Source organism: Emys orbicularis, chromosome 9 (assembly GCF_028017835.1).
Source record: "Emys orbicularis isolate rEmyOrb1 chromosome 9, rEmyOrb1.hap1, whole genome shotgun sequence".
In the NCBI taxonomy this organism is placed as follows: Eukaryota; Metazoa; Chordata; order Testudines; family Emydidae; genus Emys; species Emys orbicularis.
The window spans coordinates 69,408,019-69,423,649 of NC_088691.1; the positions used below are offsets into that span (position 1 = coordinate 69,408,019).

Genomic DNA, 15,631 nt, shown 5'->3' on the forward strand with positions numbered 1-15,631 from the left:
CGAGCTCTGAGTCTCCTTTCATAAGATAGGTTTTCCATTCCTTGGATCATCCTAGTAGCCCTTCTCTGTACCTGTTCCAGTTTGAATTCATCTTTCTTAAACATGGGAGACCAGAACTGCACACAGTATTCCAGATGAGGTCTCACCAGTTGATTCCTGCCTCCCGAACGCAGCAGAGGGAGAGAGGAGGCGCGCCAAGCCCTCGCTCCTCCCCCCTCCCTCCTGCTGGCGGCAATCAGTTAGCTTGCGGCGTTTTGGAGGCAGGAGGGAGGAGCAAGGACTCGGTGCGCAGGCTCCCCCTGCCTCCCGAACATGGCAAGCCAGCTGATTGCCCCGGCAGGAGGGAGGGGGGGAGGAGCGAGGACTCGATGTGCCTCCTCTCTCCCTCCCCTGCCTCCCAAACGCGGCAAATAGCTGGCTTGCGGAGTTTAGAAGGGAGGGGAGAGAGGGGGGAGGAGCCAGGATGCAGCGTGCAAAGTAAAAGGGGAGGAGGTGGGGGGGGAGAAAAAAGAGAAAAGGTGGGTTAAGGGTGAAGGCTTGGGGGAAGGGGTGGAGTGGGTAGGCTGAGGGTTGAGCCCTCCGCCCCTGGTGCTTGCAGAGTAGGGGAAGCTGCCCTGGAACCTAACCCCCCCCCCCTATTTACATTGATTCTTATGGGGAAATTGGATTCGCTTAACATCGTTTCACTTAAAGTCGCATTCTTCAGGAACATAACTACAATATTAAGTGAGGAGTTACTGTATTGGCAATACCTCCCACCTTTGTGTCATCCGCAAACTTTATTAGCGCATTCCCACTTTTTGTGCCAAGGTCAGTAATAAAAAGATTAAATAAGATTGGTCCCAAAACCGATCCCTGAGGAACTCCACTAGTAATCTCCCTCCAGCCGGACAGTTCACCTTTCAGTACGACCCGTTGTAGTCTTCCCTTTAATTAGTTCCTTATCCACCTTTCAATTTTCATATCGATCCCCATCTTTTCCAATTTAGCTAATTCCCCATGTGGAACTGTATCAAATGCCTTACTGAAATCGAGGTAAATTAGATCCACTGCGCTTCCTTTCGTCTTAAAAAAAAAAAAAAAAAAATCTGTTACCTTCCCAAAAAAGGAGAAGGTCAGGTTGGTTTGGCACGATCTACCTTTTGTAAAGCCATGTTGTATTTTGTCCTAATTACCGTTGACCTCAGTGTCCTTAACTACTTTTTCCTTCAAAATTTTTTCCAAGACCTTGCATACTACAGATATCAAACTAACAGGCCTGCAGTTACCCAGATCACTTTTTTTCCCTTTCTTAAAAATAGGAACTATGTTAGCAATTCTCCAGTTATATGGTACAACCCCGAGTTTACAGATTCATTAAAAATTCTTGCTAATGGGCTTGTAATTTCATGTGCCAGTTCCTTTAAAGTTCTTGGATGAAAATTATCTGGGCCCCCCGATTTAGTCCCATTAAGCTGTTCGAGTTAGGTCAGTGTTATAGAGGGTGGACAATTTATGAGTTTACCTTGTATAAACTTTATACAGAGTAAAATGGATTTATTTGGGGTTTGGATCCCTTTGAGAGCTGGGTGTCTGGGTGCTGGAAACAGGAAACCTGCTGGAGTAGTTTTTGGGCAAGTCTGCAACTTTGGGGGCGTGGCCCAAACCTGGGTCTGTGTTGCAGCAGGCTAGCATGTCTGGCTTAACAAGGCAGGGTCTGGAAGTCCCAAGCTGGCAGGGAAAACAGGCTCAGAGGTTACTTCAGCAAGTCAGGTGACAGTGCCAAGGGAGCCTCTGTGACCGAACCCATCACACACATAAGACATAGATAAACACCTAAGAATCTATATCAACCACCACCATATCATCTATACATCTTAAATAGAACTGGGTCAGGCAAAGCTGAGCCAAAACCTAACACTGCACATATTGTGCCATACATCAGGTTACAAGGATTAGTTTTAACTCAATTACACAGGCCTTATGCTATTCTACCAACACCTTAAGATATGAAGCTAAGTCCAATGCATGAACTCGAGAATTTATCCCATAATTTACAAACTCCTCTAAATAGCTTTGCAAAGTTTTGTTACATTTGATTAAAACATGCAGTGATAGCAATGTTGAACACTGTACAAACACGTAAAAAAGACACACTGCCTTAAAGTGGTAACATTCTAGACACTAAGATGGAGCCATTCCTTCACGTTAATGAATATAGGCTGACATTTTGTAAGGTGAGCCATCTTGTAAGGTGGGCTATGCATATACACATGCACCATTTAAGGCAATTACTTTGAAGTTCATGCTCTACAACATCATCCATAGCAGCTCATAGCCCAGAGTTCCCTATGAAACAAGCAGAGTTCTTAGTTACTTAAATATCCTGCTAATTTAAGATGTACGAGTTTTGTTGGTAACTTCTCTTTACAGAGGAAACTTTGTTCAGCACGTGGTGACAGGCAATGAATTCGAGAGCTTAGGTCAGAACCTGCTCTTGATTACATTTCCCATCTTTTGCAGTTAGAAAGTTGCATTACCAGAGACTGAATTAGCCAGGGAAGTGAAGGGGAAGTTAGTTTACCTTCATGCCCTTTGAGCGTTGTGATAACCGTGCATTTGTTCTGTTCAAGCTTCAGCAGCGTGATCTGTCCAGAGTAGTCCCCAACGAAGGCATGCTGGGTTTCAATGTCATATCTGAACACAAGTCAAGGAATACCACCAACTGTTCTCAGTCTCACTTGCTTCTCTTTACAGCAAAAATACTCTGCCAGCATGACTAAAAAACAAACAGGTTAAAGCAACAACCAACAGAAATCATACCGGAAAGATCTTTAGCAGCCCATAAACATAAATACTAGAGTGCTGATGTAGTACAAACCTGTAAACAAGGAAACAAAGGTTTACACAAAGGGTATGTTTAAAAAAAGAAGTTCAGCTTTGCTTTCACCAGAAGTTTAAAAAGTGCAAGAATAATTGAACCTTCAATTAAGGATGTTCCTGAAACTCAAGAGGAGCCAAAATATTTTACGAACTAGACTGGAGACTTAGAGACAGATCAATAATCTGCTTTTAACTTACCTGAAAGTGCAGGAGAACTCATGGAATAGAGTCTTGCCTACATAAGGTACCTTATATTCAGATTTAATGACAAACAGGATCAGAAATTACTCGTTTACTTCAGTTAAGGAAAGGGGGGAAAATTGGAGAGAGTGTTGTTGCTACAGAACAGGGAAGCCAGAACCGTGTCTCTGGAGTACCTGGAAATTCTCATTAGCCCTACCTTCCATGGCAGGTATCTACTGACCTCCTATTTGCATTATTTGTATTCCAGTAATACTTCAATCCTGGTGATATAAAGGCCCTTTGTGTGGCACTGTACAAAAAAAATAAGAGACTGTCCCTGCCCCAGAGACCTTACAACATAAGTGGATAAATCCTTTCCCTCCCTCTGTTTTGTAATGTAAGCTGAATGATCAAGATAATATATGGCAAACATAAAAGTTCCTTTTCAAAAGCTTTCCTAGTCACATAGGAAGTGGTGCCTGAAGAGCAGCTGGTATTGCTCCATCCAGAAAACAGCTGGCACCACCTATTCCTGGAAGGGACTTCCCCAGTCCCTGAGATAGGTTTATTGTTTGCTCTCTGCTGAGGCCACCACCAAAAGACAAGAGGTAACTAAGAGGGGTTTACTGTGTAGAAAGAAGTGCAGTATAACTAAAAAATTGTCACCACAATGGGGAGAAAGCTGTGCTTCCAATGTCTTGTTAACAAGCATGAGGGGGTTAAGAATTTGAGCGTCTGAAAATAAACAATCCTGCACCTGAGAAGCCTATATAGACAGGCGGCCAACTGCAATGTCTCAGACTTATCAGCATTATTCCATCCTGAAGTTTAGGCGTCCATTATATAAATTATAATGTTTTATCAGACACTACACTAAGGAACATCCATTCTGTAATATTTTATATTTGTATAAGCTTTTGAAAAAGATCATTAACTCATGCATCAGAGAAGTTTTTAACGACTGTGCTGAATATCAAACGTATATACTGACAAGCGGGTCATTTGCTCCCTACTGTTAACGATTCAAGCACACAATGTGTTGACAGGAAGCAATTTCCTTTGAAGAAAATAAAGGCCATGCCATGGAAAGCTAAATGAAACATTTTCTGTTAAAAACAAAGTATTCTAAATTTCCCCCTTTCCTTGGAGCAATCTGTTCCAGATATTCACTGAAATGACTGAGGATTAGTTAATGACCAGAGTTTCCACCGGATGCTTATGGATGAGAACTCAGGGGTTGGGGGAAGAGAACACTGGATTGTTTTGTGAACAGATCTTGTAATGAGCACTTATTATGCACAGTACTGTACTGTTATGTCAACATACCTAACTTGGAGACTGGTGTGAAACAGAGCATTGCCAAGAAAGAACAAATGCAGGAAGACAGAGCTACTTTCAGTTTGTAGTATTGTGTTTTGCAAGTTAAGTGTGGTAGGCCAAATCAGTGCATAGACCTCAAAAGAAAACACATGCTTCAAAGCATGTGTCGGCAATTCAGCATGAAGCATTCTTTTCTATTTGGTATAGAACCAATCCCTTAGCACATGGTTTGGGGAACTATATTGCTGGAGGGCTACCATTTTTAAGAGGAGTGAGGCGACTAGTGGGAGGGACACAAAGGGGACACCAGCTAAGGGGGGCACATGACCCCCCCCTCCCATGTGACTCACCCCTGCCCTGCCCCCAGCCCAGGGGCTCCATGCTCTCCCCGTCCTCTGGCGGGGAGAGGGAGAGCTCTGCTTCAGTTCCCCTGGCATGTGTGGAGCCACTAATGGACTCTCCCAAGCAGCCTCCGGCCACGTTGCTTGCCTGGGACAGCCCAGGCAGGCAGCGTGGCCGGAGGCTGCCTGGGAGAGTGCAGCCACTGCATGCCGCACCAGGCAGCGTGGCCAGAAGAGGCGGCCGGAAGAGGAGAGGCTCTGGCCCCATCTCATCCCTTCTGACTCGGGCCCTGCCTCTTCATCTCTTCAGCTTCCGGCCTTTACCCCTCCCCCTTCGGGCCCCCGCCACAGTCGCCACATGGCCTCTGTGTAAGATCACTGCTGTAAGCCCCAGAGTCTTAGACACGTTCCCTCTGTTCAACTGCACTCCATATACCTACATTCCCTTGCAGATTCAACTGGATACCTACCTACCATTCATGGCCTAAGCTGTTTAGGGTTGCCACATTCATGATGGGAGGTGACTGCAGTGATGACTATATTATCTGTACAGGAGACAAGTTTGCAAGCACTTTGGAAACCACCAGGATGAAAGACACTAAAATTAACCTGACATTTTATATGAAGTGTTTACCATCACAGCACAATAGAGAAAACATTAGCATCCAGAGTTCCTTTTTGGGAAGGAAATTTGTGGCAGGAAAGCAAATTGCAGGGAGCCCATGAATATGGAGGTCCAGATAATTAGTGATCTTGAAGAAAGTAATAGCACATTAGTGACCTCTTGAGATTTAAACGGAGACAAATTAACATCAGTGAAGGCAGAACAATAAGACAAAGGAACCTTGAAAGATTATAGACAGGCAGAAAGGAATAAATAAGATCCAGCTTGGAAACACATGTAAATTAATACAGCTATGGGAAAATAACTGGACACACCTATTCAATAAAAGGAACAAAACCAGGAATGTTAAAATATCCCAGGACAAGAAATCTGATATGAGCTTGCAGTATTAAGCAGTAAAAAAAAAAAAAAGATACACTTTAGTTTTAAACTGAGGATACACAGGCATTACATCAAGAGATATTAGACCCCGTTTATAAACAGTCCTGGCTACGCAGCTTATGAATTAAGTTCCCACCTAAGCATTTTATTCCCAGAACCTGGTAACAGACAAAATGGAGTGAGTCTAGAAGAGATCAACAAACATGATCAGGAAGCTGGAGGAATTAACAGACTTGGTAGGATAAAAAGATATGTAGTTTGGCAAAGGAAATTGGCACATCAGTCTACAATCATGGAGAGAAGAGTCACCAAGTACAGCACAATGGCCTATCATTAGGAGTAATGAGGGGAAACCTTAAGGCTTAACAACGGGAAAAGCTTTCCAACAAGATCCACTACGTAGAGGAACAGGCTTCCAAGCCTGTCACTTTGGAATTTTAAAGCTGTCCCGGACAGAAGACTAGAAAATACACAGTAGGGAATACTCCTACTGCGGGACAGAGAGAAGAGAAAGGAAGAAAGAACCGTAAGATCAACCAGTTCATTCTTTTCTCTATGTTTTGATTCACTAAATCTGAATTGATTGTGGAAAATATGGCACATACTAACGGGACATGAAATAGCCCTAATGAAGGGAGCTGGGTAGGGGCTGATGGGTAGAGAACTACACCCCATACAATATACATCTTGTGAGATTTATTCTGGGATATAGATTGAGGGCTGGTCTACACTACAGTTAGGTTGACATAAAACAGCTTATGTCAACCTAATTACATCAGTGTCTACACTACAGCCTGCCTCCCACCAAAGTACGTACACTACTTTACCGACATATCTACTCCACCTCCACAAGACACTATGCCGACATAAGCCTATGTAGACACTACGTCCCCTACATCGGCTGTTGGCCATCTTGTCAATTTCACAGCGGCCCCCACAACACCCCAGCGGGAGCCTGGCAGCCTTGTCAATTTCATGGTCGAAAGCTTTGCCCTACTCCCAGTAGGGAATGGGGCAGGGGGTGGAGGGGCAGACCACCGGGACCACGGGGAGCCAGTGGGGCAGCTGGGGTCCTGGCAGGGAGCTGCCAAAGGGGATGTGAGTCCAGTCTCTCAGCTCCCCACATTGGCCTTCTTAGGTCAGTGGAAGCGCTCCTGGTGAGGACACGTACCACCGACACAAGGAGGGTAGTCTGGACATGCACCACTGCAGTAATTACTGCGGTGGCTGTAAGTTAATCCAATACAGGTCAACTTACATTTCTAGTGTAGACATTCCAAGTTAAGGCATAGGGTGAGACATAGCAGAGGGCTTTTTATTTCACACACACACACACACACACTTAAATGCAGATGAATATAACAGGATTACACCAACAACGCTCATACTTTGTGTTGTGTATTGAATTTCTGGATAAGATACTTAAGTTATGCACTGAAAGCACACAAGATGCCATGCTATTTCCATCTTTTTTAATCTAATCTGCATACCATACAAGATACCTGTTTCTGTTCAATTACTAGGAATTCAGTTTAATCCCAATTTTTAAGTGTGTATAGGAGGCCAACAATCATATGAGCATTTGTAGATTGTCTTTTTAATTAAAAATGTTTCTTTGAAGAAAGAATGACCTGGATAAACAGCATAGCAAGTTATATATGTGCTGTGGAGAGAAACTGAAGAACAGAGGTTTCAGTATCTTTAAGATGTATTCTTGTAATTTTGTAAGCTAGAAGCTAAGCATTTTAAAGAGTCTGAACAGCAGAACCCTACTAATTCATACTATTAACTGGGGGGAGCCATTGTAGATTGTGAACTCTAAGAATTCAAATAAGTGAAAAAATACACTGAAAAATAAAATAAAAAAGATATAGCATCACAAGATGCAACTGGATTTTGCCAAGTGTAGTTTAGCATTAGTTATTTAATACTTTCTATGCTAACTATACTGCAGTGGATTTTGTAATGATAAAATTTTGTCTTGTGGTTTGTTAGTAATGTGATCATTTTTGATGGATACTGTAAACATGAAGCCCAAGAGGTGAAGTAATGTCTTCCCAGCATATTCCCACTCCTGGTGCACATCCAGCTGACACACTTGTCATGGCCAGTACTGATAACCCACTCTGCTCCCAGGCAGAAAATGACAGCCGACACCCGATTTTGATGAGCTGTGGAAATAAAGCAAAGGATCTGAGCACTTCAGATAGAAATACTTCAATCAAATCTTCCGTTGTACAGTTAGAAACACAGGTTGAAGTGTTACCAGGAAAAAAAAAAAAAGTAATAATTGCAGGAAGAACTTTACCTTCACTGTCACACTTACTGCAGCCCCAAAGTTTGATAAGGTTAGCAGAGTTCTCAATTTATTTTGCATTTTCCATCTCAGTGATTGGCCTTTAATGAACCAGCCATGTCAGAAAAAGAAGTCAGCTCATTTGAATCTTCCTTTCATTTAGTGATTTCCCTCACGTAGAAATGTGAAGGTTCCTCTCCTTTGAGGGCATGTTGACAACTGAACTCCAGTGAGAGCACTCTGTACAGTGCTGAGACCATTTAATTAAGTAAGAAGATGTAGATGAGACATAAGTGAAAGAAAGATTATAGGGGGAGGGTGTATTAGAGATACTTCTTTTGGACTGAAATGTAAAGTCATCTGCTTTTAGGATAAAGGGGCTTTTGTAGCTTTTAAAAACAAGGTCTCTCTTTTAAACAAGAACACCCCTTTTCCATTAGAGTACGATAGGAAGTCATAAAACAAGCTGTATTTTGTTTTCCTACATTTTTGGCCTTCAGTACAAAGTCTTCTGTACATCATCAAGTTATTAATTAATATCTGTGGAATAGTAGTGACTGAATTTGGCTGTACATTCTTTAGAAGGAATACTAAATAATGCTTGGAAAGAACCTTGTATCTTCCATCAACTTAGTTTTAATAGAGTAGTCCCCTCTACTGCCAGAGATACCTGATGAATGGGGATCTTGTATGATTTCATTCTTGCTGCATTACTCAATTCTTACTACTTTAACCAAGACCCAAGAGCCTCAGTGTTTAGTAACAGGCATTTTGGCCTAATTATTGCACCTACGTAAGTACTATCCTCTATTAGGACAATACCACCAAACTGTATTTAAAGAGCAGACTTCCCCTTCCCCCTCCCCTTTATATTAGACACCAGTACTGTATCAGTTTCCTCCCCTTTAGAAACCAAAGTCATCTGCAGATTAAAGCATCCACAAATGTATTACCACTGTTCAGTACTGAACAATATAACCAGAGTTAGAGACATTCAGCACACTAGCTTACAGTTATGTGAGGTTTTAATACAGCTCCTACTCTCAATCCTTTGGGGATTGCTAGCTCCCAACTGTGATGACCTTCACACTGCAAATGTTGCAGCAACCACCTCCTACCCACAAACTTCTAAAAAAAATTGGGTCAGTCTGTTAGAGGGTTTTGTTTTCTTCGGCTCTGAATTTAAAGCTTTTCAGAAGGAATGTTCTCCATAGCCAACTACATCACAATGAAGCCAGCAGCTTTGCAGTAAGACTATGGCCAAAAATTAATTTTCGATTTTAAACATTCTAAAATCCTATACTTGGGCTACACAAATTGATCCTATTTTGATTAAAAGGTAATTACCAGTAATTTACCAATATCTTTCATACTATTAAAGTTAGAGTCAATGTCCGTATTTGGCCTTGGCTCAATTATGAAGATGTATCGAATGTTTTAAAAATCTCATCTGTGAAGTAAACACATTAGCAAAGACCCCATGCTGTATTACCTGGGTACGTCTTGACAAAGTTCATCTTATTAAAGTCTTCTGAGATATGGAATTCCTAATACCAAGGAAATACACAGTTAGACAAAGTAAAATGGCACATCCTCTCAGGCTGAAATGGGAATCAGACTGTCTGAGGAAAATCTTTGGCATCAAGAACACAGCAATAACCTCATATAAACAACAGACTTAAGCTGGCAGCCAATAACAACCTGTCAGGCTACAAAAAGATAAGTTTGTTCTCAGGGCTTGTCTACACTTGAAACACTACAGCTGCACCACTGAAGCACTTCAGTATAGACACTCACTACAGCGAAGACACTCCCATCGCTGTAGTTAATTCACTTCCCCAAGAGGCAGTAGCTATGTCGGTGGAAGAATTCTTCCATCGACCTAGTGCTGTACGCACAGGGACTTAGGTTGGCTAAACCAGGTCACTCAGGGGTGTGGATTTTTCACACCCCTGAACAACATAGCTGGGTCAATCTGATTTTCTAGTGGAGACCAGCCCTTAGAAGCCACAGGCTGGCAGATACTACACTCAATAACACCTGACCACAGATTGAAGTGCAGATTTATTAGTATCAGCTGCATGGAGATGGATCACGCATCTTTTCAGCAGAGGATTTGCATTCAGAATCAAGTTGACCAAAGACAATGTGTCGGAAGGAAAAAAAGGGGAAATTTCATCAGGTATTAACAGTTACCCTACCCTGCATCACCTTGTATTTTTAATGGTTTCTTATGGAAGTGAAGCTTTTGTTAGTCACAAGTTTTCATCCCTTCTCTGAGGTTAGTTGTGTGTTCCCTCCACCCTTTTCTATTAGCAACAGAGGATTGCTCTCTGAAACATTTTTTGTGGGAGAAAGTATATGTGGCAACAAAGGGGGAAAAACCAAGAGTGTAAAAACATGACAAGAAAACAGGAGAGACAAGGACAAAGCAGGAAGGATGTAGCCTCTGCACCAAGGAATGAGGTGAGGGATGCATGGTTGGGTGATCCCACACAAGGGACAGAGAAAGGGCTGGACACTAATGCCATAGAGCAAGGTGTGCAAGAACTATGGACTAGAATCATACACACAAGGACATGAAGCCCCACAGCAAGGAAACGGATGTTACTTCCCCTAAAACACAAACAGTTTTCAGTTATTCTATAGTTTGACTTAATTATAAAATAAAGGGCTAGATATAGGCTCGCTATATATACTGCTCATGGACAATTCACTCAAGTCTGCAATTATCCAGCCACTACCAAAGAAGCTTCACAATTTGTGTTCTTAAAAGAAACTGCAGCAGCAACAACTTACCATAATGGCACCATTATCCTGGCCTACAAATATTCTTCTGCTGTCATGATGATAAGCCATAGCTGAACAAGGAGCTGCCAAGAAGACCATCACAAGACAATTGTTAAAGTACATATCATATCACAATTAACACTGAATGTTTTTGGCTTCTAGGAAGAAAGATGCCTGGTTTTGATAAGCAGATTGACAGTCAAGCTCCAACTGAAGAGATGGTCTTATTTTATTGTGTGTGTCTTTGCTTTGTTAGATGCATGATTCCCTGTTGCTAGGCTACAGCAAGGCACAGTAGTGCTGTAAAGGAAATACACCCCATTAATTCCAGCCACAAGCTGGAATGAACAAATGGAATTTGACCAGGGCTGAAAATCTGGCTTGAAGAGTTCATACACAGAAGCTGACATCTAAAAGTGAGGCTTGCTATGTTATCTCATGTTCAAAGTCTTTGAACTGCATGACAGAGCAACTATTCATGACCATCAACATCTTTCTTGAGTTGGCATAAGGTACCACTGGAGGAGGCAGACTTCAGGGCAGAAATAACATTCGATCACATGTTAACCCGGTGTCTGACCATGCATTTCAAACCTTGCACATCTGTTGTGGTAAACAATCATATTTTGCAATTCTGTTGGCAGCCACGCAAAAAAAGATGGTCTCTCATGTGATTATAGGCAGGCTATTCTGAGAGCCCATTACAAAACCAGAAGAAACCTCAAAAAGGGAAGAATGTCTTTAGACGTATTTAGTGAGAATGTGGTGAACAGAGCTACAAGACAGAATGAAAAAGGAATTAAAAAATTTAATGCAAAAATAAATAAGGGTGACAAATCTATTTCATCACAATTTCTACATCATTATAATGATAAATCATTTGCAACACTAGACACTTCTTTTTGTGGGGGGAGGCTCTGATTTACTGTTTTTTCTCTAATACCTTGGCAGATATTTCTTTGCACATCTAATGCAACTTAAAGTTACCGATTCTTTTCCTGTTTCCTTTGATACATAATGCTAGACAAGACCATTCCAATAATCTAATCTGATCTCCTGCATAACACAGGACAAAGAACCTCACCCAGTAATTTCTGTATCAAGCCTACAACTTCTGTTTGAGCTATAGTAGGTCTTTTAGACTATCTAGTCTTGATTTCAAGAGATGGGGAATCCACATCATTGCTAGGCAAATTGTTCCATTGGTTAGTTGCCCTCACTGTGAAATGAGGACCTTATTTCTAGTCTGCATTTTTTAGATTCAGCTTCCAACCCACTGGATCTCCTGTCTTTTTCTGCTAGATAAAAAAAAAAAAAGACATCAAATCTCTTTCCCACATAGGCACTTGTAGACTGTGATTACATCACCTCCTTCAACTTCTCTTGGATAAACTAAATAGATAGAGCTTTTTTAGCGTCTTATTAGAAGGTTTGTTTTCCAGACCCTGAATCCAGGGTGGATTGTTGGGGGCGGAATAGATCTGGACAAGGAGAAGAAGACTGGAGATAAACGTGAGAAGGGAGGGACAGGCAGTAGAAACAAAAGTGAAACTGTTTGAGCAGCATATTCCAGAAGTCTTGAGGTCTTTCTGAGTGTAGCCTTCATTGATTTGAGATCTACCATACCATTCTCTCACTAGAAGGGAAAACCTACAATGGCAGCAGGCCGTAAAAGAGACCTAGTTTGGGAATAAGAACCATTCAAGAAATAGGTTTGCTGATGATGTTTTAAAGAAAGTCACACCAGTGAACTGGTTGAAGTCAATTAAGCACTTGGATTCAGAGACCGTTGAAGTGATAATCTCACTTTTAACAGAAGTAGCTTCTTCTGCCGGTGTAGAAAGAATATTTTCTTCCTTTGGACTAATTCATTCCAAATTGAGAAATCAATTGGGACCTGAAAAAGCAGGAAAGCTTGTTTTTCTTTTCCAGATTATGAACAAACAGGAAAATGATGGTGAAGACAACTGAATTAACTGCAGAAGCCAATATTTAAAGTTTCTCATGTTTACCTGACAGTCAATTTAATTTTTTTTTTAATATTTCATTTAACTATTTTAAACAATTTTAACAAAAACAAACCTGATTTTAAAAACTTGAATGTTTAACGAAATTTTTAAAAAAATCATATGCTTGTTTTTTTAAAACATTATACGTTTACTGTTGAAGAAAAAAAATCCAGAATACAGAACGTTGTCGTTTTAGTTAAATAAAACAATTTAAATGTCTGTCTGGTGATATTCTCCTCCTAATACAGCTTGGCAAGAAAATCCTCCAAATATTAATGATTAAACTGTTGAATTGGAGATATTTATGAAGTCATTGGGAGGTGAACTATCTGCTTCATTTACCTTTGGTAAATGAAATAACCAAACATTCATTTTCTGATATAGCTGTAAAGCTAATCTGAAAAGTTTTCAAAATAAATCATTTTAAAAATGTATAGTGTCTACCTTCTAAAAATTAAACCTACATCTCGGAGTTGTGAATAATATATATTAAGGTTATAACAACCAACAAGAATGCACTTATGTAGAAATCCAGGATTAAGTTGAATCTTCCTGATTAGTGATTTAAAATCAAATCCACCCTGCCCGAATCATTCTTATAGCTCTTTGCTGAACCTGATTTTTCAACATCTTTTTTTTAAAACTGTGGACACCAGAACTGGACACAGAATTCCAGCAATGGTCTCACTAATGCCATATGCAGAGATAATGCCACCTCCTGAATCCTTCTTGATATTATCCCTCTTATACATCCTAGGATCACATTCACCCTCTTAGCTACATCATCGTATTAGACGCTTATATTCAACTGGTTGTGTTCTATGACCCCTAAACCTTTTAGAGAGAGTCACTGCTTTTAGGGTACAGTCCCCAATCTTATAAGTGTAACCTACATTCTTTGTTCCTAGATGTATGACCTTGCATTTGGCAACATTGAAATGCATGCTCAAATAAGCCCACCAAATGATTCAGGTCTTATAACTAACCTGTTCCAATCATTTACCATTCCACTAATTTGTGTCATCTGTAAATTTTACCAGCAATGATCTTCTATTTTCTTCTAAATCATTGACAAAGATATTGAATAGCACTGGGCCAAGAACAGATCCCAGACAGACCCCACTAGAAACACCCACACTGGACCACTATTCCCTATTTACAATTACTTTTTGTGAACTATCAGTTAGTTATTCATCCATTTAATATGGGCTGCATTGATCTTCAAGATGTTCCTCCTCAAAAACGGATGTTACGTGGGAATACATCAAATGCCTTCCAAAAGTCTAAGTATACTATGTTTCCACCTTTATCAAGCAAACTCATCTAAAAAAATAAATGGTAAATTTGACAATATGTATTTTCCGTAAAACCATACTAATTAGCTTAATCATACTACAATCCTGTAATTCTTTCTGACTGCATCCCAAATCAGCTTTTCCAAGGCTGGGATTTTGCCTGGGATTGATGTCAGGCTAACTAGCCTACAGTTTCCTAGGTCCCAATTTACAACCTAATTTCTGTCAAACATTAGCTTTTTCTAGTCCTCTCGACCTTCATGACTGCCCCAAAATTTGTTTTAAAGATTTAATGGTTGAGAAAAAATGATGCTGATGCACAAGTTCAGTGGTTAGTTCAGCTCAGCCTATAATTAAGATTTGTTAGTTGGCATGCAGCTGTACCAGACAAGACAGAGCAGAACATTAAGGGCCAAACCCTGCAGTCCTCAGTCAAAGCTCACACTGTCTTCAATGGTAGCTTTGATTATACTGCAGGGTTTGGCCCTATGTTTGTGTATATCCTACATTGTCATGGTTTAATACCATTTACGTAAAGCATCTAGGTAGCCGCTCTACATTTAAGTAGTGATTCTTTAGGCAAAAAGATTAAAGCAGAAGAGATTTTATGGGCAATATGTTCAGGTTCTAAGAAGTGATGCATCACAACTAACAGTAAGCATTTCCCCCTGTGATCAACTTCTAAATATTTAAATACACTAGCAGGACCATGTGCAATAGCAACTTCTGATTCCAATAATATTACATAGATAAACAAGATGCTCTTTCAGTTTTTAATTTCTCATTAAGAGTTAAGACTAAACATTCAGAATCCAGCACACACACACACCCTAGAAACATTAAGTCAAATTCAGACAAAGAATTTGAGAGTGTTCCTTTAAAAAGTGCGTGTAAGTGTAATGTTTCCAAACTATGAGACATTACTAAAGATGCTCCCCATTGTATGAGTTGGCACAATGTCCTTTAAAACACCACGTAAGATTGAAGAACTATTGACAAAAAATGAGTACATTTATGCTGAAAAGTTAAAAACCCAGCAAATATTTCTGTTTCTGAGCTTATCTACAATTAGTCTTAAATTATTGTAATTCAAAAGGGGTTTTGCATAGCCTAATCAAACAACTAATGTTAAAGAAAAGTAACAGTAAACAATTTAACAGCTCCACAGAATGGATTCTATGTTTGGCTGAACCTAGTAATCAACACTAATACATCATAACACTACATTTATGTATAGTGTTACTTACATGACATTGTGTGGTAAATGCTGGGCCAGTATTGGCCACTGTCCCTTTTCAGCCATACTCGAATTGTTCTGCAGGATTTAGGGGAAAGGAGGAAGAAAAAGAGAAAAGTTGTAAGCTTGTGTATCAATCGTTACACCTTTACTGGTGGGTTTTTTGTATTTTTTTTTTTGTTTTTTTTTTATTAAAGACTCAAGTTAACCCCTCTGCTTTTCTACTACCCCATTTTAATATGGCACAGGATAATGCCTTCAGAGAGGACTCTGAACAGCTTCCTCCACAGCA

The 15,631-nt window shown here is 40.4% G+C and overlaps 1 protein-coding gene across 1 annotated transcript in view; it reads right to left on the reverse strand.

The window, feature by feature from the left end:
- Positions 1-15,631, reverse strand: part of WDFY1 (WD repeat and FYVE domain containing 1) — a 43,946-nt gene that overhangs the window by 16,420 nt on the left and 11,895 nt on the right. The window contains exons 2-6 of the mRNA XM_065410967.1: positions 15,350-15,417; positions 10,808-10,881; positions 9,501-9,555; positions 7,733-7,883; positions 2,564-2,676 (exon numbers count right to left, since the gene is read on the reverse strand). Of these exons, the coding sequence (XP_065267039.1) occupies positions 2,564-2,676; positions 7,733-7,883; positions 9,501-9,555; positions 10,808-10,881; positions 15,350-15,417 (461 nt within the window). The remainder of the gene's footprint in view (positions 1-2,563; positions 2,677-7,732; positions 7,884-9,500; positions 9,556-10,807; positions 10,882-15,349; positions 15,418-15,631) is intronic.